Source organism: Loxodonta africana, chromosome 11, assembly GCF_030014295.1.
Source record: "Loxodonta africana isolate mLoxAfr1 chromosome 11, mLoxAfr1.hap2, whole genome shotgun sequence".
In the NCBI taxonomy this organism is placed as follows: domain Eukaryota; kingdom Metazoa; phylum Chordata; class Mammalia; order Proboscidea; family Elephantidae; genus Loxodonta; species Loxodonta africana.
This window is the reverse complement of record NC_087352.1, coordinates 22210090-22236028: the sequence shown is the minus strand read 5'-3', so window position 1 is coordinate 22236028 and position 25939 is coordinate 22210090. Positions and strand designations below refer to the sequence as shown.

Genomic DNA, 25939 nt, shown 5'->3' with positions numbered 1-25939 from the left:
GGTATTTTTTCAAGCAATACAATATAGCTAAGAGAGAAAGAATAAATTAGAAACATGAAAAATGCATTCTATGTAATTTGAACCAGTTGATTAGCTAGCATGGTGATATAAATGTCAGATAAAACAGACTGTAGGACTAAAGCAGTTTATCATTCTTGTAACTAGTATCATTTTTACATTTCTTACTGGGCAATTTTCCGATATTTATTAGAAACAATAAATTAGAAACAATCTGACCGATATGCATACACAACCACATACATACAAACACACACACACATATATATACTTAAATGTATGCATGCATGTGTGTACCACTTCTCTCTTGTAATGTGATTGGCTCATATGTGCTTGGTTTCTGTGTAATGAATAAGCAAAGAACTGAACATTGTGCAAAAACATATGATTAGGTATTTCTGATAAGACAGAGGGATGTTGTCTTGACTGATCCAGGCAAATCAGAGCCTGGAGACACTGGAGTCTTGGCTCATGAGGAAAAAGGGGCTGAAAGTTGGGAAACACGCAGAAGTCAGTGCAGAGATGTTCACCAGCCACCAACTGGAATGATTCAAAAGTCAAAAAAAATTGAATGATGGAGGAGAGTGTTAAAAAGACGCAAAGGTACTCACCAGAACAAGGCTGTTTTGGGTGTCTCTGGACTCAGGGGAGGATGTGGGGGAGACGGTGTTCCTATGACTGTGTAGGGCCTGCTGTTTGTGTCTGTGCAGGATGAAAGCCATGGAGCCGTTGGCCCAGATCATGAGTCACAATATCATAGAATGAAAACAATGCTGCATACAGTGACCTTGGGATCTTGCCATAAGTGACAGTAGAACAATATTCTAAATCAGTTTCCTTTGTGATAGTTTTATTGCTCCAATTTCTAGCCACATTCACAAGAAAACTGATATTTACTAGCATTTCTAGGATCCAGCAGAGGAATATGCAGAAGCCCATGTACTTGGGAGCTTTTACCTTAAGCTGTGCCCACCTGGCATTCCTGGGGCTGATGGTGATGGCCTGGAAGACACTCAAAAGGTAGGTGCAGCCAGTGGACTCACCCTTGGCCAGTCTGTGAACATAGAAAAAAAAAATTGCACCCAAATTCGTTGTGGAAATCTTTCCACCCCAAAGCTGCCATGGTCTCTGGGATCTCTCTAGACAAAATCAACAAAGCTTTGGCTACGAATAGGTTCCTGAGAATCACGTCTGTGGACCTTAGCCTGAATTTAGTAAAGTAAAGGAAGATATAATGGAAAAGAAGAGAAAAACTTCCCTGGATACCAACTGTAGTCTGTGAGAAGAAGATCATTCGCATTGTCAAGTCCCTGGAGGACATTTTCTCAGTTACCAGTGACAGATGTAGGAATCACTGTTACAAAGACCATACATGTGGAAACGTCTTTATCCTTCACAAGTCAACGAGGTAGCCATTACTATTACTTTCATTATACAGGTAAGGAGAACTTAGGCTCAGAGAGGTTAAGTGATTTGTCTAAATTCACAAGCTTATTAGAGGTAGAAAGGAGACTTGACCTGTCTAAGTTGGTTTCAAAGACAGTGCATTTAACCACCATGCTGTGGTAACCACGCTTGATGGCTTTGTTCTTCCAATAATCCAGATCTGTCTTTAGTTTTGTTTTGACATCTTGTCACTTCATTTTACACTGATGATATTTTATTTTAAAATGTTGGTTGTAACAAGTTTTCATTGATGCCTAAAAATTTATTCCATAGGCCAATATCAATTATGGATGGAGGTTTGGAGAACATAATAAAAGATTCACTGATTGCAGTAGAATACTACAGAAACCTTCCTCATGACCAGGTTGCCTGGATATTAGGATGGCAACAGAAGGACACATCTTCTCTTATGCCAAGAACAAAATACAATGGCACTTATCACAGGAATTATTGAACAATCTCATATCTTGCCCTAAACTATGGAACCTCAAACATTAATACGAGATAAAATAGTGGAGCTTAGAAACTAAATTATTACTGCTTTCACTTCATATTCTCATCAATTAATGAATGCATATTAGGTAATAGTATTAGCGGTGATGTGAGATTTGTGAAAGATATTAACATATAAGACACAAATGAAAAACGAACTTTCTAAGGCATGACATCTTGTGCATTTTATACATTGAAATGGTTGGTTTTTTCACTGATATTAGAATACTTTTCAACCAGAGAAAACAGCACAAGATATACTTTAGCCTGACAGCTACTGTGTGAAATCCATTATTATCACAATACCTTTCCTCTAACTGCTGCTTCCCTAACCTTAAAAGGGAAACCAGGCTTCCCATAATCAACAGACCATGGATGTTTTCAGGAGACACAATTACTGCCTCCATTAATGCACCATACGCCACAGTTAGAGAAAACATTTCTATTCCAGCAACTACCATTCAAACTACTTCTGCACAGGGTTAGATGATTCACGTAGATTCATCCTGCTCTGAAGTACAAGTATGGAGCTGTTACAGTCACACCTCTTGTAACCTCCCCTATTTTTGACTCCTGCAAAGTAGGCTGAACAGCAGATTGATTCCAAAATCACAGCCTTTCAGCACATTCAGAATCAGGCTTCATGATGACAAGGTTAATCCCCCAAAATCACTCTTCTTGAGGATGACACTAAATGACATTAGGAGCCAACAGGGATTAGGATAGGGTCTAGGACCTCCACCTCTCTGTTCCAGCTGAGCTCAAGCTCAGGAATTAGTCCTCCTTACTGTGGGGCCCTGGGCCAATTTTGAACCCAGAAGGTTTCCTTATTCAGATAGGATCCCTTATTCAGACCCTGATAGGCCTCCTTCCCTTACAGACTCTGCCTCTCAGATGGAAATAGAAAACACCTGACTCCTTTCTGCTGTCAGGATGGTGGGCTCAGTGTGAAGGTCAAGAGAACCACTGGGTGTGTGGGAGGGAGAGAGGCAGACCCTGAGATATGAGTTTGAGATTCTGTGACCTCAGCTCCCCACAGAACTGCAATTATCACCTCACCTGTAGTTTCAGGGACACCTCACAATTGGCCAGTTGAGAGTATTTTGTAAAAACTTTCTTCCAGTTGCCAGTTCTCAGAAACAATTAAAATTTTCTAGTGAGAATCTCCACAGAGGTCTCTAGTGTTTTTGAGTGAGATGTTTCTGATGATCCCTGTAGGCAGACACTTGTAAAAGTTGGATTGTTTGAAAACAGCCATTGCAGACAACAGGTTGTGTGTTTGGGAGATGCTCTTCCTTTTGCATCATCTCTGCAGCTGACAGGGGCTCACACAGGGAAACAGGAAGTGCTGAGATCTGACCCATGAGGGACTGGCAGTGAAGCAGCTGTATCTCACTGCATCCTGTGCTTCCCTGACAAGTTCCTTGTCCAAAAATATACTTGTCTGTTAATCCTCAGGCTCCTAAACTCCAAAAACGGGAAGGTTATGAGCACAGACAGTAAAGGACACAGAGGCCATGAGAAAGATTTTTCCAGAAGAGGAGTAAAAGGAAGAAAATGGTACCTTTAATTTATATTAAAAATCATTAGAAACCATCTGTACAACTCCGTGCAAATTTATTGGAATGTGTAGCTGACATGGATATTTTCTAGCAATGTATATTTTATAAATATTGATCCAAGAAGAAGTAGAAGTACTGAACTGAACAATACATATAGAGAAAACAGAGGTATTTTTAAAGGTCTCCACATCATTAGGAAGACCAGTTGCTAGAAAAGGACATCCTGTTTGGTAAATTAGAGCAATTCCTGAATTTGGATTCACCTACTCAGAATGACTTGGGGTGTTGGGACCCCAAGTTTGGAACTGGTGTCCTGAGGAAGTAATGGAAATCCCCTAATTTAGAGCCATTCAGACAGAGGTGAGGGTAGTTTGGAAGACCCCTAACTTGAGGCTGGTTTCTGAAGTAAAGACAACCTTCTGAGGACCTTGTCCTTAACATATGCTGGGTCTGGGTAGTCGGGATCAGAAGTCATTTGCAGTATATTCTTTAGAGAGCCTTAAAGAATAAAAAATAACCTCTACCATTGAATTACTAGAAAGGGACATCATGTTTGCTAAAGTAGAGGGTCAGCAAAAATGAGTGAAAGACTCAATGAAATGGATTGACGCAAAGAAATGGATTGACACAATAGTCACAACAATAATCTAAGCATCCCAATCATCATGGATATGGCACCGGACTGGGCAATGTTTCCTTTTGTTATAGGTAAGGACTCCATGAGTTGGGGACAAATTAAGGGCGCCTAACAACATTGAAAACTTATTTTTCTAAATGTAAGCAAATTCCTTTTATAGAATGCAGGTGAATGTTAAATAATAGTAAATGATGAATAAATAACAAATAAATAAGTAATGAACCTTGCTCAATCTCACAGGTATAAGCGGAATGGAAGTAAAAATATTAGTCACTTTTACTTATTTGATTGGCCTAATTACAATGAGTGGTAATAAGCACTATTGGTAGGGCTGTAGGGCCATACTCACACATTGTTGGTGACACAGAATATTGTTTCACCCTTGGGGGAAGGCCGCTTGCCAGTTCCCATCAAAATTTTAAACATAGTGACCTTTGACCCAGGTGTCACAGATCAATTTATGACCACCCTTAATTAGGCTTCCTCTATTCCCTTTTTTTTATTCCCTGGCCTCCCTAGACCTTACAGTTCTCCTTGTAATTGCGGTCTTAGTTTCTTAGTGATGGTATAACAAAAATACCAGAAGTGAGTGAATTTGAAAAAACAGGAATTTATGTTCTCATAGTTTATGAGGCTAGAAGTTTGAATTCTGGGTGTTGACTCTAGAGAAAGGCTCTCTGTTACCCTTAATGGCCCTGCATTGAGGGGAACTTTGCCCAGGTTGTCACAGAAAGAATGTGGGAACCTCCATCCTGGTGACACCTTCAGCACATCCTCTTCTTCTAGAGAGGAGGCGGAGGCTCCCCTGGTCCCTCTTTATCTTCTTATTGCTCTATTTTCTGAGTCAGTAACCAACAAGAAAGCAGTTATTCTCATATCCCTTTCCAGCCTTAGCTCTTCACAATGTTTTCTAATCTTTGCTTCTGCTTCAAACTGGGCATCCGTAACTAAGCCAACCACCCAGAGAAATGGCCGTCCCACCCTGGATCAGCCTGGTGGGCATCCTTAACTAGGCTGGTCAGTTTTAAACCTTCAATAACTTCTGCCAGCCTGCAGGAGTTTTGAGTCTCTTCTTGTACTACCTTGGTGATCCACAGGCATCAAGCAGACTCACCACTGGGCCCACATTTAAGTCTGGAGCCAACCAGGGATTTCCCACTGAGGATTCCCTTTTCTCTGCCCATTGTTTGCAATTCCACTGGCAGCACCATTTCTTTTACCCCTCTGGACAAGGGGTAGTAGTCTTCAAACAAAAGGGTGGAGCCAGGGAGGCGGAGCCAAGATGGCGGACTAGGCAGACGCTACCTCGGATCCCTCTTACAACAAAGACACGGAAAAACAAGTGAATCGATCACATACATAACAATCTACGAACCCTGAACAACAAACACAGATTTAGAGACGGAGAGCGAACTAATACGGGGAAGCAGCGATTGTTTTCAGAGCCTGGAGCCAGCATACCAGTCAGGTACGGCACAAGCACAGAGAGCTGCTCCACCCCCCTGAACTAACCCCGGGAGGGGGACCAGCCAGTTCCGCGGGCGGCGTGGGACGCAGCTGGTAGGAGAAGTCCCCGGGAGGCAGTGACTGGTCTTGGAGCGGGGAGAACAGCGTCCCAGCCGGGACACTCGGTCACGGCACAAGCACGGGGAGCTGCTCCACCCATCTGAACTAATCCTGGGAGGGGGCCCAACTGGTTCGTGGGGGCGGCACGGCCCCGCGGCTGGAGGGACGAGAAGTCCCCGGGAGGCAGCGACTGATTTTGGAGTCGAGAGTGCACTGTCCCAGTAGGGGAGCCTTGACGCTGGGCGTGGGGCTGGAAGCGGAGGATCTGACCGTGACTCCAGCGGGCCAGACCCCCCGGGGGCAATCTCCACACAGCCAGCACACATAGGCGACGCGCCCCGTGGGAATCTCAGATATAATAGTCATTCCAAGCAAGACAAGCAACTCTGGCTATATTCTGAGGTGCTACTCTCCTATCTCTCTGTTCCCTCCCCCACCCTCCCCAGGCGGCTTCATTAACATCTGAATAGCCTGAGCCAGAGGGAGAACTCTGATAGGGATCTGACTGCATTTTTTTTTTAGCAGATTTTCTGGAAAAACTAGTTTCCCAGTGAAGGCTCGGAGACAACAATCCATATCAAACCACTTAAAGAAGCAGACCATGACAGCTTCTCCAACCCCCCAAACAAAAGAATCAAAATCTTTCCCAAATGAAGATACAATCCTGGAATTATCAGATACAGAATATAAAAAACTAATTTACAGAATGCTACAAGATATCACAAATGAAATTAGGATAACTGCAGAAAAAGCCAAGGACCACACTGATAAAACTGTTGAAGAACTCAAAAAGATTATTCAAGAACATAGTGGAAAAATTAATAAGTTGCAAGAATCCATAGAGAGACAGCATGTAGAAATCCAAAAGATTAACAATAAAATTACAGAATTAGACAATGCAATAGGAAGTCAGAGGAGCAATTAGAATGCAGACTGGGACATCTGGAGGACCAGGGAATCAACACCAACATAGCTGAAAAAAAATCAGATAAAAGAATTAAAAAAAATGAAGAAACCCTAAGAATCATGTGGGACTCTATCAAGAAGGATAACTTGCGTGTGATTGGAGTCCCAGAACAGGGAGGGGGGACAGAAAACACAGAGAAAATAGTGGAAGAACTCCTGACAGAAAACTTCCCTGACATCATGAAAGACGAAAGGATATCTATCCAAGATGCTCATCGAACCCCATTTAAGATTGATCCAAAAAGAAAAACACCAAGACATATTATCATCAAACTCACCAAAACCAAAGATAAACAGAAAATTTTAAAAGCAGCCAGGGAGAAAAGAAAGGTTTCCTTCAAGGGAGAATCAATAAGAATAAGTTCAGACTACTCAGCAGAAACCATGCAGGCAAGAACGGAATGGGACGACATATACAGAACACTGAAGGAGAAAAACTGCCAGCCAAGGATCATATATCCAGCAAAACTCTCTCTGAAATATGAAGGTGAAATTAAGATATTTACAGATAAACACAAGTTTAGAGAATTTGCAAAAACCAAACCAAAGCTACAAGAAATACTAAAGGATATTGTTTGGTCAGAGAACCAATAATATCAGATATCAGCGCAACACAAGGTCACAAAACAGAACGTCCTGATATCAACTCAAATAGGGAAATCACAAAAACAAACAAATTAACATTAATTAAAAAAAAATACACATAACGGAATCATAGAAGTCAATAGGTAAAAGATCACATAATAAAAAAGAGGGACTAAATACAGGAGACATTGAACTGCCATATGGAGAGTGATACAAGGCGATATAGAACAATACAAGTTAGGTTTTTACTTAGAAAAATAGGGCTAAATAATAAGGTAACCACAAAAAGGTATAACAACTCTATAACTCAAGATAAAAGCCAAGAAAAACATAACGACTCAACTAACATAAAGTCAAACACTATGAAAATGAGGATCTCACAATTTACTAAGAAAAACGCCTCACAAAAAGTATGTGGAAAAATGAAATTGTCAACAACACACATAAAAAGGCATCAAAATGACAGCACTAAAAACTTATTTATCTATAATTACGCTGAATGTAAATGGACTAAATGCACCAATAAAGAGACAGAGACTCACAGACTGGATAAAGAAACACGATCCATCTATATGCTGCCTACAAGAGACACACCTTAGACTTAGAGACACAAACAAACTAAAACTCAAAGGATGGAAAAAAATATATCAAGCAAACAATAAAAAAGAAGAGGAGTAGCAATATTAATTTCTGACAAAATAGACTTTAGACTTAAATCCACCACAAAGGATAAAGAAGGACACTATATAATGATAAAAGGGACAATTGATCAGGAAGACATAACCATATTAAATATTTATGCACCCAATGACAGGGCTGCAAGATACATAAATCAAATTTTAACAGAATTGAAAAGTGACATAGATACCTCCACAATTATAGTAGGAGACTTCAACACACCACTTTTGGAGAAGGACAGGACATCCAGTAAGAAGCTCAATAGAGACACGGAAGATCTACTTACAACAATCAACCAACTTGACCTCATTGACTTATACAGAACTCTCCACCCAACTGCTGCAAAGTATACTTTTTTTTCTAGCGCACATGGAACATTCTCTAGAATAGACCACATATTAGGTCATAAAACAAACCTTTGCAGAGTCCAAAACATCGAAATATTACAAAGCATCTTCTCAGACCACAAGGCAATAAAACTAGAGATCAATAACAGAAAAACGAGGGAAAAGAAATCAAATACTTGGAAAATGAACAATACCCTCCTGAAAAAAGACTGGGTTATAGAAGACATCAAGGAGGGAATAAGGAAATTCATAGAAAGCAACGAGAATGAAAATAGTTCCTATCAAAACCTCTGGGACACAGCAAAAGCAGTGCTCAGAGGCCAATTTATATCGATAAATGCACACATACAAAAAGAAGAAAGAGCCAAAATCAGAGAACTGTCCCTACAACTTGAACAAATAGAAACTGAGCAACAAAAGAATCCATCAGGCACCAGCAGAAAACAAATAATAAAAATTAGAGCTGAACTAAATGAATTAGAGAACAGAAAAACAATTGAAAGAATTAACAAAGCCAAAAGCTGGTTCCTTGAAAAAATTAACAAAATTGATAAACCATTGGCTAGACTGACTAAAGAAATACAGGAAAGGAAACAAATAACCCGAATAAGAAATGAGAAGGACCACATCACAACAGAACCAAATGAAATTAAAAGAATCATTTCAGATTATTATGAAAAATTGTACTCTAACAAATTTGAAAACCTAGAAGAAATGGATGAATTCCTGGAAAAACACTACCTACCTAAACTAACACATTCAGAAGTAGAACAAGTAAATAGACCCATAACAAAAAAAGAGATTGAAACGGTAATCAAAAAACTCCCAACAAAAAAAAGCCCTGGCCCGGACGGCTTCACTGCAGAGTTCTAACAAACTTTCAGAGAAGAGTTAACACCACTACTTCTGAAGGTATTCCAAAGCATAGCAAATGACGGAATACTACCCAACTCATTCTATGAAGCCACCATCTCCCTGATACCAAAACCAGGTAAAGACATTACAAAAAAAGAAAATTTTAGACCTATATGCCTCATGAACATAGATGCAAAAATCCTCAACAAAATTCTAGCCAATAGAATCCAACAACACATCAAAAAAATAATTCACCATGATCAAGTGGGATTTATACCAGGTATGCAAGGCTGGTTTAATATCAGAAAAACCATTAATGTAATCCATCACATAAATAAAACAAAAGACAAAAACCACATGATCTTATCAATTGATGCAGAAAAGGCATTTGACAAAGTCCAACACCCATTTATGATAAAAACTCTTACCAAAATAGGAATTGAAGGAAAATTCCTCAACATAATAAAGGGCATCTATGCAAAGCCAACAGCCAATATCACTCTAAATGGAGAGAACCTGAAAGCATTTCCCTTGAGAACGGGAACCAGACAAGGATGCCCTTTATCACCGCTCTTATTCAACATCGTGCTGGAAGTCCTAGCCAGGGCAATTAGGCTAGACAAAGAAATAAAATGTATCCGGATTGGCAAGGAAGAAGTAAAGTTATCACTATTTGCAGATGACATGATTATATACACAGAAAACCCTAAGGAATCCTCCAGAAAACTCCTGAAACTAATAGAAGAGTTTGGCAGAGTCTCAGGTTATAAAATAAACATACAAAAATCACTTGGATTCCTCTACATCAACAAAAGGAACACCGAAGAGGAAATAACCAAATCAATACCATTCACAGTAGCCCCCAAGAAGATACTTAGGAATAAATCTTACCAAGGATGTAAAAGACCTATACAAAGAAAACTACAAAGCTCTACTACAAGAAATTCAAAAGGACATACTTAAGTGAAAAAACATACCTTGCTCATGGATAGGAAGACTTAACATAGTAAAAATGTCTATTCTACCAAAAGCCATCTATACATTTAACACACTTCCGATCCAAATTCCAATGTCATATTTTAAGGGGATAGAGAAACAAATCACCAATTTCATATGGAAGGGAAAGAAGCCCCGGATAAGCAAAACACTACTGAAAAAGAAGAAGAAAGTGGGAGGCCTCACTTTACCTGATTTCAGAAGCTATTATACAGCCACAGTAGTCAAAACAGCCTGGTACTGGTACAACAACAGGCACATAGACCACTGGAACAGAATTGAGGACCCAGACATAGATCCATCCACGTATGAGCAGCTGATATTTGACAAAGGACCAGTGTCAATTAATTGGGGAAAAGACAGCCTTTTTAACAAATGGTGCTGGCATAACTGGATATCCATTTGCAAAAAAATGAAACAGGACCCATACCTTACACCATGCACAAAAACTAACTCCAAGTGGATCAAAGACCTAAACATAAAGACTAAAACGATAAAGATCATGGAAGAAAAAATTGGGACAACCCTAGGAGCCCTAATACAAGGCATGAACAGAATACAAAACATTACCAAAAATGATGAAGAGAAACCCGATAACTGGGAGCTCCTAAAAATGAAACACCTATGCTCATCTAAAGACTTCTCCAAAAGAGTAAAAAGACCACCTACAGACTGGGAAAGAATTTTCAGCTATGACATCTCCTACCAGCGCTTGATCTCTAAAATCTACATGATTCTGTCAAAACTCAACCACAAAAAGACAAACAACCCAATCAAAAACTGGGCAAAGGATATGAACACACATTTCACTAAAGAAGATATTCAGGCAGCCAACAGATACATGAGAAAATGCTCTCAATCATTAGCCATTAGAGAAATGCAAATTAAAACTACGATGAGATTCCATCTCACACCAACTAGACTGGCATTAATCCAAAAAACACAAAATAATAAATGTTGGAGAGGCTGCGGAGAGATTGGAACTCTTACACACTGCTAGTGGGAATGTAAAATGGTACAACCACTTTGGAAATCTATCTGGTGTTATCTTAAACAGTTAGAAATAGAACTACCATACAACCCAGAAATCCCACTCCTGGGAATATACCCTAGAGATACAAGAGCCTTCATACAAACAGATATATGCACACCCATGTTTATTGCAGCTCTGTTTACAATAGCAAAAAGCTGGAAGCAACCAAGGTGTCCATCAACGGATGAATGGGTAAATAAATTGTGGTATATTCACACAATGGAATACTATGCATCGATAAAGAACAGTGACGAATCTGTGAAACATTTCATAACATGGAGGAACCTGGAAGGCATTATGCTGAGCGAAATGAGTCAGAGGCAAAAGGACAAATATTGTATAAGACCACTATTATAAGATCTTGAGAAATAGTAAACCTGAGAAGAACACATACTTTTGTGGTTACGAGGGGGGGAGGGAGGGAGGGAGGGAGAGGGTTTTTTATTGATTAATCAGTAGATAAGAAATGCTTTAGGTGAAGGGAAAGACAACACTCAATACATGGAAGGTCAGCTCAATTGGACTGGACCAAAAGCAAAGAAGTTCCGTGATAAAATGAATGCTTCAAAGGTCAGCAGAGCAAGGGCGGGGGTCTGGGAAACATGGTTTGCGGGGACTTCTAAGTCAATTGGCAAAATAATTCTATTATGAAATCATTCTGCATCCCACTTTGAAATGTGGCTTCTGGGGTCTTAAATGCTAACAAGCGGCCATCTAAGATACATCAATTGGTCTCAACCCACCTGGAGCAAAGGAAAATGAAGAACACCAAGGCCACACGACAACTAAGAGCCCAAGAGACAGAAAGGGCCACATGAACCAGAGACCTACATCATCCTGAGACCAGAAGAACTAGTTGGTGCCCGGCCACAATCGATGACTGCCCTGACAGGGAGCACAACAGAGAACTCCTGAGGGAACAGGAGATCAGTGGGATACAGAACCCAAATTCTCATAAAAAGACCAAACTTAATGGTCTGACTGAGACTAGAGGAATCCCGGCGGCCATGGTCCCCAGACCTTCTGTTGGCACAGGACAGGAACCATCCCCGAAGACAACTCATCAGACATGAAAGGGACTGGTCAGCGGGTGGGAGAGAGACGCTGATGAAGAGTGAGCTAATTATATCAGGTGGACACTTGAGATTGTGTTGGCGACTCTTGTCTGGAGGGGGGATGGGAGGATAGAGAGAGAAGCCGGCAAAATTGTCACGAAAGGAGAGACTGAAAGGGCTGACTCAAGAGGGGGAGAGCAAGTGGGAGTAGAGAGTGAGATGTATGTAAACTTATATGCGACAGACTGATTGGATTTGTAAACGTTCACTTGAAGCTTAATAAAAGTTAAAAAAAAAAAAAAAAAGACATACAGGGGAAAAAAAAAAAAAGGGTGGAGCCGATGCTCCTGGGCAGGAGACTTGCCAATGGAGCTAAAAGAACTGTAATGCTTGTGCAGGGCAAAAGAGGCCCGAGTGTGCCCAGTGCATGGGTTGCATGGCTCCCCCACTGGGTAGCGGAGGCCAGGGTAGTGTGGCGACAAGAGAGTCCTGCAGGCTCTGATAGTGTGGCGGGAGCTGGTAATAGAGGCCCGCAAAGCCCTGCAACAGAGCTGAAGGCTCAGTCGCGTGTGACAGCTGGAGGCAGCAGAGACATGAACACAGCTTTTGACCTGAACCTTGGCATGCCTGCCTAGCGACATAAGAATGGATATGAGTAATTTAGGGTAGTAGTTCCCCTTTGGGGAATCTGTTATTGTTTACTGCTTGGTTTTTATGAATAATAACAGCTTTCACTTTGCCAACACCGTGTAAGCTTCTCTTGTGTCTGGCTGATTCACGGATGAACGTAGCACCCATAGAGTGGCTGACGGATGCCAGAGGGTTGTGTCATTCGTAGTAGCCTAGAAGTTTGAGGCACAGCCTGGCTGAGTGTGCAATGTAGACAGCGCATACACTGACTCACGTCCATAAATGCTTCTAGCCATCCGTATTGAGATATGTTCATATTTTTTAGTTTCATGAGTGAAGTCACTACGTCACTGATGTTTGATTTACATTTCCCTTACATAAAATCTAAATCCAGGATCAGTAAATGTATATTGATCATTCATTAGTTCTTCAACTAATTGCTCATATCTTTTTCCTACTATTAAACTTTATTATATAGAGGATATGTTTTTCAACTGATCCTGTTTTATTATAGGATAAAAAGAAAAAAATCAAATATTTATTCTAATATAGGTATTCTTTTAAACATATAATATTTTCTTTTATCTAATTTATCATAATTTTGTGTTTGCATTTTTCACTGATATCATGGAGTCTTTCATCATATAAATGTATTTGTAGGTGACCTAAATGGAGTAAAAATAAAATAACACTGCTATTGACTCGGGTGTTTTGTTTTGTCCTATGGTTTATAATTTCCTCTTTCTACAACAATGAAGAAAATATTAACGTTTTTCTAGCATTTTATATTTTAAATAAGTAAATATTTCATCCTTATGGAATTTCCTTTACTGCATGTGTGAGGTGGAGACAGGGCTGTTCTCTCTTCCCTTGCATTTCCCCTCCTCCCTAGACTCCCTAGAACTCTCAGTTCTTGTTACAGGTAGGGGTCTTAGTTTTTTTGTGCTGTTATAAGAAAAATACCACAAGTGAGTCAATTTGAAAAACAGAAATTTATTTGTTCACAGTTTAGGAGGCTAGAAGTTTGAATTCAGGGTACTGACTCAAGAGAGACTCTCTCTGTGGGTACTTCAGGAAGATCCTTGTCTCTTTCGGTTTGTTTTCTTTAGTTCCTTGTTGATCTCCACATGCAACAGTCTTTCTCCATTTGTCCATCCTTGTTTCTGTACCTGATATGTTCCATTTATATATCAAAAGTGATTGGCTTATAACACACCTTACATTGAGACTGCCTCATTAGCGTAACAAAGAAAACCCTATTCCTAAAATGGGATTGCATATACGTGTATAGGGGTTAGGATTCCAACATATATTTTTGGAGGACATGACTCAATCCATAACAGTAGGGGAGAGCAATTTAGCTTCCAGTGAATGGGGCCAATTCAATGAAAACATGGTACAAATTGGTTTGAACCCACTGCAAGACTTGAGAGAATTATAAACAAAAATTGACAGAACTAATGGGAGATGTAGATAAAGTCACAGTAACGGTTTGCAAGTTTCATACTCCTAGCTAAGGAACCCTAGTACAAATTGGTTAAGCACTTGGCTGCTAACTGAAAAGTCAGTGGTTCAAACTCACCAGCTACTCCTTGGGAATAAAGACCTGGTGATCAGCTCCGATAAAGTTTACAGCCTAGGAAACCCTATAGGGCAGTCCTAGTTTGTCATATAGGGTGTCTATGAGTCATGATCAACTCAAATACACACAGCAACAGCAACAACTCAAAAACTGATAAAAAAAAAAAACATTAAAAATATCCATAAGAATATATGTCTGAATAAGACCATTAAAAAACTTGACCTAATGAGTACATAGACATCCCTTCTACCCCAAGGAGAGAACCCACGTTTTGATCGGGCGTGTGTTTCAAAATTACCAAAATGGACCACAGAGTAGGCCATAAAGGAACTCCCAAACAGTTCCAAAAGATTGCAATCATCTAGACTGTAGTTTCTGAATACTGTGGAATTAGATTATAAATCAATAGAGAAGATAACAAAATTCTCAACTGGTCAATAATGACACTAGGCAACTTGAAATACCCACAGGCCAACTAGTGCATCCAAGAAAAATAAGAAAATATTTTGAACTGAATGATACTGTTGCTAGTTGCCATCATTGGTTGCCAACTCATGCACAACAGAAAGTTGTGCCGTGATCTGCTGGGGATCGGATTTTGTGATCCATAGGGTTTGTCTTAATGTGGAAACCACACCGAAACCTGTTCAGCATCATAGCAACATGCAAGCTGCCATTGACAGACAGGTGACGGTTGCCCATGAGGTGCAGAGGCTTGATTCAAACTGGGTCTCTTGCATGGGAGGGGAGAATTCTGCCACTGAACCACCATTGTTCAAATGATATTGTTGTTGTTAGTTGCCATGGAGTCAGCATCATCATCAATCACAAAAATCACAAGGATTATTTTCATGATAATAAAAAACCAAACACCCTCTTTTCCTCTCCTTTCCACCCATTGTATCCATTAATAAGACCTTTGGTCTCTATATAGTTGCCTGTTCTATATAGCTCATATCAACGAAATCATACAATATTTGTGACTTGTTTTATTAACCATCATTTTTTAAGTCAGTGCACACATCTCATCATGTCTTTCTTTTTTCCCCCTGCATTTCATTTTTCCAAAGATTACTTGAAAATATTTTTAATATACTAACCTTTGTGCATGAACATTCTTACATATCAAATGCCCACCATTTCTCTTACGTTGTAAGAAACAAAAATTAGAACTTGGACTCCGATTCCTTCAACAACATTAGCCTAATTTTTCCTTCAACTTATTCAGGCCACTTATATTACAATGGTATAATATAGGGCCACACCCCTTTCTGAGATACCAGTTTCCCAAAGGTCCATCGAGATGATATGCCTATTTTTATGAAACTGACCCTAAATTTTCATATCAAGTTAAATGTTTTGAAATATCTGCATCTTAGAGATTAAAAATACCTGCACCAAGACAATTCCAGTAATTCCATATTATTTTATCAGTCTTGGAGGAATTACAGCCAAAAAGCTCCTTGGAAACAAGGATGGTGAGACCTGGGCTTGCTTACATTGAGCATGTCACCTGGAGAGACCAATATTTGGAGAAGGACATCATGCTTGGTAAAATAGAGGGTGATCCACAAAGAGACCCTCCATGAGATGGATTGACACAGTGGCTACAAAAATGGGCTCAAACATACCAACAATTGTGAGGATGGTGCAGTCCAGGCAATGTTTCTTTCTGTTATACCATAAAGTTGGCACGAGTTGGAGCCGACTTGGCAACAACTAAAAACAGCAACCACCACATTATTTATTCCCAAACTAACAGTTCTATTATTGCACAGACTCTGAACCATTCCATTGCAATCATTAATAAAATACTAGTCTATAGGTCCTTACATAATAATGACATCAGATTTCATTTATGATTGCTACTAGTATTTACTATTTATCATTGGGACAGAACCTCAGTCTGTCTAGTTCACCACTCTCTCTGCAATGAGGGCCACATGTAACTGTTCTTCAGATTCTGTGAGGGATTTCATCATTGACTCCATATGGTGCAAAATACATGAATTATGTTTTTCTGATGAGAGATGGAAATTGTGTATTCCTTCTATAGCAGACACAGCAAAGTCTCAATATATGGGAGTCATTGCTCATGAGAATAAAGGCGCTGACTGTTGGGAAACCTGGAGTGATTAATGCAGACATGTTCACCAGCCACCAACTGGGATTATCCAGAAGAGCCAAATAAGCAGAAATAATGGAAGGGAGGGCATAAAAGGACACAAAGGTGCTCACTAGGACAACTAAACTTTGGGTGGCTCTGGTCTCGGGGGAGGGTCTGAGGGAGAGATTGTACCTATAAATCTGTTTGACTCAATGCTTGTGTCTGTACAGGATGAAAACCATGGAGCTGCTGGCCCAGGACATGAGTCCCAAACACAAAATATCATGGGAGGATATCAATGTTGCAAAGCGTGTAAATGTAATATTGTCATTAAGTGGAATAGAACAGTATCCCCAATTATTTTTCTTTGTGATGGATTTGCTCCTTTTGCCAGACATATAAACAGGAAAAATGGCATTGGCCAGCATATGCAGTATTCAGGAGAAGATATTGGAGAGACCAATGTAATTCAGGGCTTTTAGCTTAAGTTCTGCCCTCCTGGAGTTCCTGGGGCTGATGATGATGGCCTGGAAGACACTCAAGAAGCAAGTGCTGCCAACGGACACACCCCTGGCCACTCTGTGAACATATAAAACAAATCTGCATCCAAAAATCATTGAGGAAGCATTTTAATCCGAAAGCTGCCATTGCCTGGGGAACTCCTATAAAGAGAATGACCAAGGAATTGGCTACATTCAGGTGCCTGAGAATCGAGTGTGTGGACCATGACTTACATCCATATAAATAAAAGAAGATTTAATGAATCATGAATGAGAAGTTTCCCTGGGTTCCAAAGACTATCTGGAATATGTGGGTCATTGCTTTTTTCAAATCCGAGAATGACATTCTGTCATTATCCAGGGGCTTTAGATTCAAATTCATAAGCAGAGGGGGTTCTGCATGGAAATATGAGCTGTAGACAGCACTGTTCATGTAAATTAGAATTTAAAAAATTCACTTACCATTACTTCACCCTTAGAATTAAGTTCTAAAATATGTTTTCTTTGCGAAGAGATTCCCAGTATTTCCTGTGTTTCTTTTTGTAGCACTCACAATGTATTTGGTCAATGTTACGAACACTTTACCTTTTCTGAATTATTTAATATTCATGGCTCTGTGCTTTAGGTGCTCAAATTATTCTCCTTTGTTGGACAGAGAGAATTTAGCCACAGGGAGGTTGAGACTTGTCATGGATAGAATCGTGTCCCCTCAAAGTATCTGTCAACTTGGCTAGTCCATGATTCCCAGTATTGTGTGATTGTGTACCATTTTGTCTTCTGATGTGATTTTCCTATGTCTTGTAAATCCTACCTCTATGACATTAATGAGATGGGATTAGTGGCAGTTATGTTAATGAGGGAGGACTCAATGTACAAGGTTAGATTTTGTCTTAAGCCAATTTCTTTTGAGATATAAAAGAGAGAAGGGAGCGGAGAGACATGGGGACCTCATACCACCAAGTAAGCAGTGTGGGGAGCAGAGCGTGTCCTTTGAACGTGAGGTTCCTGCTTAGAGAAGTTCCAGCTTTGGTTTGGTTTTCATTTTGAGTAAAATGTAGATACCCTGACACATTTCCACAACTGAACTGGATTTAGTCAATAAATATTAACATGGTAAGACATTCATTCATTTTTTTTTGACCACAAATTAAAGTACAATGATATGCATCACAGAAATTATTGTATAAAACTATGCTTTGGTCCAAATCACTGACCATGGAACATGATAGAGTACTTTGAGGTAAAATCTAAATTAACCCTTATCAGAGACCATGTAATCATGTATTATTATTTTTTTTTTGAAAAATGAAGAGAAACTATCATTAATATTTGTTTTGGAGAAGATATTAAAACATAAGACAAGCACAGAAAATGGAGTCTTGAGTGTTGGATAAATTGAAATGGGAGAGAAATGAGTAGTGAGCTGGGAAATAACATTGGAATATTTTTAAGCAAAAGAAAATAGCACAAGACACATTTGTATCTTAGATTGGAGGCCTGAGTCCTCAATTTTTTTTCTGCTGTCTAAAATAGTCAATTATGAAAACATTTCCTTAAAAGTTCTTTTTCTCATTCGGGTTGGAAAATAGTCTCACCATTATCTCATAACAGACCACAGCTACTTTCAATAGATACACATGTACTGCCTTCAGTGAGACTGTCACACCCAAATTACAGAAAAATAATTCTATTTTACCAGTTGCCACCCACTTACACAGGTTATGCTGAGAATTAGATAGTCAGGTTAGCTCCATCAAACCCATTGTTGTATGCACAGAGTGTTTATAGAAATAACTACAGTACTACTGAAAATTTCATTATGATTTTGCACACTGTGTTGAATGGCAGGTTAGTTTTGAAATTGCAATTTTGAAGGACTGTAAAATTCAGATTATTTTTAAAATTTTTATTGTGCTTTAAGTGCAAGTTTACAAATCAAGTCAGTCTCTCATACAAAAACTTATATACACCTTGCTACATACTCCTAGTTGCTCTCCCTCTAATGAGACAGCACACTCCTGCCCTCCGCTCTATATTTTTGTGTCCATTCAGCCAGCTTCTCATACCCTCTCCAGACAGGAGCTGCCCACATAGTCTCATGGGTCTACTTGAACCAAGAAGCTCACTCTTCACCAGTGTCATTTTCTATCCATAGTCCAGCCCAATCCCTGTCTGAAGAGTTGGCTTTGATTATGATTCCTGTTTGGGGCTAACAGAAGGTCTGGGGACCATGACCTCTGGTCTCAGTCAGACCATTAAGTCTGGTCTTTTTATGAGAATCTGAGGTCTGCATCCCACTGCTCTCCTACTCCCTCAGGGGTTCTCTGGTTTATCCCCTGTAAGGGCAGTCATCGGTTGTAGCCGGGCACCATCTAGTTATTCTGGTGTCAGGCTGATGTAGTCTCTGGTTTATGTGGCCCTTTCTGTCTCTTGGGCTCATAATTACCTTGTGTCTTTGGTGTTCTTCATTCTCTTTTGCTCCAGGTGGGTTGAGACCAATTGATGCATCTTGGATGGCCACTTGGTAGCGTTTATGACCCCAGATGCCACTCTCCAAAGTTGGATGCAGACTGTTTTCTTAGTAGATTTTATTATGCCAATTAACCTAGATATCCCCAGAAAGCATGGTTCCCAATCCCCTGCCTCTGCTACGCTGGCCTTTGAAGCATTCAGTTTTTTTAGGAAACTTCTTTGCTTTTGGTTTAGTCCAGTTGTGCTGACCTCTCCTGTATTGTGTGTTGTCTTTCCCTTCACCTAAAATAGTTCTTATTTACTAGCTCGATGGCACTGGGTTTTTTTGGTTTTACTATCCAGTTAGTGAAAACCCCTCTTCTGGCTGCCCTCCACACTCTTGTAACCATCAAAGAGTATTTTCTTTTCTGTCCAAACTATTTTTCAAGTTCTTATAATGCCAGTCTCACACAATATTTGTCCTTTTGCAACTGACTAATTTCACTCAGCATAATGTCTTTCAGATTCCTCCATGTTAGGAAATGTTTCACGGATTCATCATTGTTCTTTATTGATGCATAGTATTCTATTGTGTGAATACACCATAATTTATCCATTCGTCAGTTGGTGGGTAACTTAGTTGCTTCCATCTTTTTGTTCTTGTAAACAGTGCGGCAATGAACATGGGTGTGCATATATCTGTTCATGTAAAGGCTCTTATTTCTCTAGCATATATTCCAAGGAGTAGGATTACTGGATCGTATGGTAGTTCTATTTCTAGTTTTTTAAGGAGCGCCAAATTGATTTCCAAAGTGGTTGTACTATTTTACATTCCCACCAGCAGTATATAAGTCTTCCAGTCTCTCCACAACATCTCCAACATTTATTATTTTGTGTTTTTGGATTAGTGCCAGCCTTGTTGGAGTGAGATGGAACCTCCTTGTAGTTTTGATTTGCATTTCTCTAATGGCTTATGATCATGAGCATTTCCTTATACATCCATTAGCTACCTGAATGTCTTCTTTAGTGAAGTGCCTGTTCATATCCTTTGCCCATTTTTTAATTGGGTTATTTGTCTTTTTGTTGTTGTGGTTTTGCAGAATCATGTAGATTTTAGAAATCAGATGCTGAATGGAAATGTCATAGCTAAAAACTTTTTCCCAGTCTGTAGGTAACATTTTTACTCTTTTGGTGAAGTCTTTGGGTGAGCATAGGTGTTTGATTTTTAGCTCCCAGTTATCTAGTTTGTCTTCTGGTGTTTCTGCATTCTTAGTAATGTTCTGTATACCGTTTATGCCATGTATAAGTGCTTCTAGCATTGTCCCTATTTTTTTCTTCCATAATCTTTATTGTTTTAGATTTTATATTTAGGTCTTTGATCCATTTTGAGTTCATTTTTGTGCTATGGGTCTTGTTTCATTTTTTTTTTTTTTTTGCAGATGGATATCCGGTTATGCCAGCGCCATTTGTTAAAAAGACTGTCTTTTCCCCATTTAACTGACTTTGGGCCTTTGTCAAATATCAGCTGCTGATATGTGGATGGATTTATGTCTGGATTCTCAATTCTGTTCCATTTGTCTATGTATCTGTTGTTGTACCAGTACCAGGCTGTTTTGACTACTGTCAGGGTATAATAGGTTCTAAAATCAGGTAGGGTGAGGCCTACCACTTTGTTCTTCTTTTCCAGTAAAGCTTTGCTTATCCGGGGCCTCTTTAACTTCCACATGAAGTTGGTGGTTTCTCCTTCTCATTAAAATATGTCGTTGGAATTTGGATCAGAATTGCATTGTATCTGTAGATTGCTTTTGGTAGAATAGACATTTGTACAATGTTGAGTCTTCCTATCCATGAGCAAGGTATGTTTTTTCACTTATGTAAGTTTCCTTTGGTTTCTTGCAGTAGTGTCTTGTATAGGTCTTTTACATCTCTGGTAAGACTTATTCCTAAGTATTATATCTTCTTGGGGGCTACTGTAAATGGTACTGATTTGGTGATTTCCTCTTCCATGCTCCTTTTGTTGGTGTAGAGGAATCCAACTGATTTTTATACGTTTATCTTGTATTCTGATAATCTGCTGAACTCTTCTATTAGTTTCACTAGTTTTCTTGAGGATTCTTTAGGGTTTTCTCTATATAAGATCATGTCATTTGCAAATAGAGATACTTTTACTTCTTCCTTACCAGTCTGGATGCCCTTTCTTTCTTTATCTAGCCTAATTGCTTTGGCTAGGACCTCCAGTACAATATTGAATAAGAGTGGTGATAAAGAGCATCCTTGTCTGGTTCCTGATCTCAAGGGGAATGCTTTCAGACTTTCTCCATTTAGGATGATGTTGGCAGTTGGCTTTGTATAAATGCCCTTTATTATGTTGAGGAATTTTCCTTCTATTTCTATTTTGGTTAAAGTTTTTTTTTTTTTTTTTTTATCATGAATGGGTGTTGAACTTTGTCAAATACCTTTTCTGCATCAGTTGATAAGATCATGTGGTACTTGTCTTTTGTTTTATTTATATGATGGATTACATTAATGGTTTTTCTAACATGAACCATCCCTGCATACCTGGTATGAATCCCACTTGGTCATGGTGAATTATTTTTTTGATATGTTGTTGAATTCTATAGGCTCAAATTCTGTTGAGGATTTTTGTATCTTAGTTCATGAGGTATACAGGTCTGTAATTTTCTTTTTTTGTGTGTGTCTTTACCCTGTTTTGCTATCAGGGATATGCTGGCTTCATAGACTGAGTTTGGGAGTATTCCATCCTTTTCTTTGCTCTGAAATACCTTTAGAAGTAGTGGTGTTAACTCTCTTCTGAAAGTTTGGTAGAACTTTGCAGTGAAGTTGACCGGGCCAGAGCTTTTTTTGTTGTTGTTGTTGGGAGTTTTAAAAATTTTCCTTTTCAATCTCTTCTTTTGTTAAGGGTCTATTTGGTTATTCTACCTCTGTTTGTGTTAGTTTAGGTAGGTAGTGTGTTTCTAGGAATTCATCCATCTCTTCTAGGTCTTCAAATTTGTTAGAGTACAGTTTTTCACAGTAATCTGATATGATTCTTTTAATTTTAATTCTGCAGATGGACCATGGGCACCCAATGCTTTTGGTTGTAAGGACTGGGAGGTACCAGTTATCCTTGGACCCCTGTTGTGGGTGGCTTGGTGACCTGAGTGGAGCCACCAGTCCTTAGGCCCCTGATGTGGATAGGTGAGGATGCAGTTTAATAGGCAAAGTGGTGACAAACATCAAACACCCACCTCTCCACTACACAGCTGAAACAGTTGCAGTCTGCCAACAAGGGCCTATTCTCCTGAAATAGCCCCACACAGGCCTATGCAAGAGGAAAATGTATTCAAAGTCCACGGACTGTTTATGCCTGGACAGGAGTTGGTCTGTCCTGAGCTCCCCAGGTTAGTGGAGCTGGCAAATTATCTTTTCCCCCAATTGTGAATTTATTCCTTCTCCAAGGCTGGGAGGATGGCTCCAGGCACTCAACAGGGCCTATCTCAGGCTCAGGGAAATCAACAGCCACTGAAGCCAGCTTGGGGGCTGGGGGCATGGTAAAATATACGTGAGTACTTAGCTTTTGCTGAGAGTGCCGTTCTCTGGTTCTGGACGTGTGAATAGGCTGTGGGGGTGGCTGCTTCTCCCTGAGGAAACTGCGGCTGAACGCTACTACCAGCCTGCCACAGCCGCTTTCGGGAATGGTGTCTGAGGGATCCCAGCGATTCAGGTCCAGTAACCCCTCTCTGCTCCTGAACCGTCTCTTCCTCCACCTGCCACTCAGTCTGCTTTCTAACTTTGCCTTTGCTATTCAGGGCTCCTAGGTTGTCATAAATATAATTGTTTTACTTGTTTTTTCCAGTCTTTGGTGTAAGAGGGAAACACAGGAAGTGTCTGGCTATTCCACCATCTTGACCCTGCCTAAATGTTATAGTTTTTAATTGCCATGGAGTCAATCCTGACTCATGGCAACCCCATGAGAGAGTTTTCAAGGCTGTGACCTATCAGAAGCAGATCACCAGGCCTGTCTTCCCAAGTGACTCTGAGGATTTGAACTACCAAACTTTTGGTTACTAGTTCAGCTTAACCATTTGCACCACCCAGAGACTTCTAAGCATTCTCTGTAAACATTATTGTATTTCTAACATCCACCATTTATCTTATGATGTAATGCACAATCTTCACAACCTGACCTCCAATTCCCGTAAAAACTAAAACTTGAATTTCCTTCCAATTTCATTCCAGGGCATATTCATGACAATGCAGACTATTGACCCCACCCCTAGCTTCTTCCAGAAGGACCATCCCACATCTATTTATTTTTCTATGGAATGTCCTTACAATCCCATGACCAGTTAAATCTTGGGAAAATTTAACAGCTCAGGTTAAAAGCTACACACTTAAAGGCATTTCCAGGATCTCTGCACTATTTCATTACAAAGCATTTTATTATTGCCTGGACTCTGAACTTCTCCACTACATACATTAATAAGATACAATTACATAAGTATTTACATAATAATTCCAACAGATTTCACTTATTATTGCTATTATTATTGGAAAAGAATCTCCATCATATTCACCAATGTGCAATAAGACCGGATCATAAATGGGCTTAAGATTCTGTGATGGATGAGTAAATCAATAACTGAACTCAGTGATAAATAAACAATTTATATTTTTTTGATGAGATGAGAGAATTGTGTTTTCTTTCCAGTGCTCACACAGCAGAGCCTGGATACACTGGAGTCACTGCTAAGGAGAACAAAGGGGCTGACAGTTGGGAAACATGCAACAAACAGTGGTGAGATGCTTATTAGCCACCAACTTGGATTATTAAAAAGAGTCACACAAGCTTGGAAGATGGAGGAGAGGGTATAAAAAGACACAAAGGTGCTTACCAGAACAAGGATGGTTTTAGTGGCTCTGGACTCAGGGAAAGATCTAGGGAAGAGGTTGTTCCTGTGAATGTGTTGGACCTGCTTCTTGTGTCTGTGCAGGATGAAAACCATGGAGCCACTAGTCCAGGACATGAGTCCCAAACACACAACATCAAGGAATGAAAACAATGCTGAATGTAGTAAGCCTGTGGTTTTGTCACGAAGTACAGAACAGTATCCAAAATCTTTTATCTTTGTGATGGTTTTATTGCTCCTATTGCCAGTCACATGGATAGGAACTATCATATTTACCAGCATATGCAGAATCCAGCAGAGGATATTGGAGGGACCAATGTACTTGGCAAACTTTACCTTAAGTTTTGTCCACCTGGCATTCCTGGGGCTGATGGTGATGGCCTGGAAGACATTCAAGAGGCAGGTGCTGCCAATAGACACTCCCCTGCCCACTCTGTGAACATAGAAAACAAGTTTGCATCCAAAATCATTGAGGAAGCCTTTCCACCCAAAAGCTACTATTGTCTGGGGGATTCCTTTAGAGAGAATGACCAAGGTGTTGGCTACAGTCAAGTGCCTGAGAATCAAGTCTGTGGACCTTAACTTGCACCCAGTGAAATAGAGGAAGAGATAATGGTAAAGAAGAGAGAAATTCCCCAGGATTCCCAATGTTGTCTGTGATAAGAAGATCATCCCTATTGTTAATTCCCTGGAGGGCATTCTCTCAGTTCCTGGTGACTGATATTTGTCTTCAGATCCAGAGGGTCCTGCATGGGAAGATGAGACATGGGTCATATGTATCTTGTCCACTGAAATCCACTGTGCTCTGCCGACCATTAATTCCCACTTAGAAACATTGAATTAAAGTTTTCTTTTCTTTTTTTCTTTTGCTAAGTGATTTCCATGAATGGAATAAAAAACCTTTAAAGGACACTTGCAATACAGAATCACTGCTATGAAGATGGTACATGTGATATCTTCTTTATTCTTCACAAATCTACGAGCAGAAAATACTATTACGTACATTATAAAGTACAAGCCAGGGAGGGATTAGGCACAGAGAAGTTAAGAGATTTGTCTAAATTCACATGCTGGTTGGGGCAGGGAGGGAACTTGAAACTGGCTGGGCTGGTAACCACCATACTAACCTATGAAGCAAATCAGCTGTGTTCTTCAAATAAACCTGATGTATATTTAGTTGTATTGTTACTCCTTGTCATTTGATTTTAGATTGGTGGTACTTGATTTCATAATTTAGCTGTAACAGGTTTGCATTTTGCTTAATGATTTATTCTGTAAGCCAATATCCACAACAAATAAAGGTTTAGGTATCTTATTCAATATATATGCACTGCTTGCATATATATTGACCTGTGGCAAGTTGGTGAGTGCAAGAATGGCTCAATATTAGGATGACAAGGCAAAGCCTCATTTCTCTTATTCCTAGAAGAAAAGTACAATGGAACCCATCACAGGAATTATTGAATATTCATAACTGATGTTTTAAACTATGGGCCATGGAACACTAACATGGGACATGGTAG

At 39.7% G+C, this 25939-nt stretch overlaps 1 protein-coding gene and 1 pseudogene across 1 annotated transcript; both read right to left on the bottom strand.

The window, feature by feature from the left end:
• Nucleotides 1-16458: 16458 nt before the first annotated feature.
• LOC104845565 (vomeronasal type-1 receptor 2-like) lies at nucleotides 16459-17488 on the bottom strand (annotated as a pseudogene).
• Nucleotides 17489-24135: 6647 nt separating this feature from the next.
• On the bottom strand, nucleotides 24136-25711 carry LOC104845564 (vomeronasal type-1 receptor 4-like). The gene has a single exon (XM_010587005.3). The coding sequence runs from the start codon at nucleotides 25230-25232 to the stop codon at nucleotides 24174-24176; it is 1059 nt and encodes a 352-aa protein (XP_010585307.2). The 5' UTR covers nucleotides 25233-25711; the 3' UTR covers nucleotides 24136-24173.
• Between the last annotated feature and the right edge of the window lie 228 nt (nucleotides 25712-25939).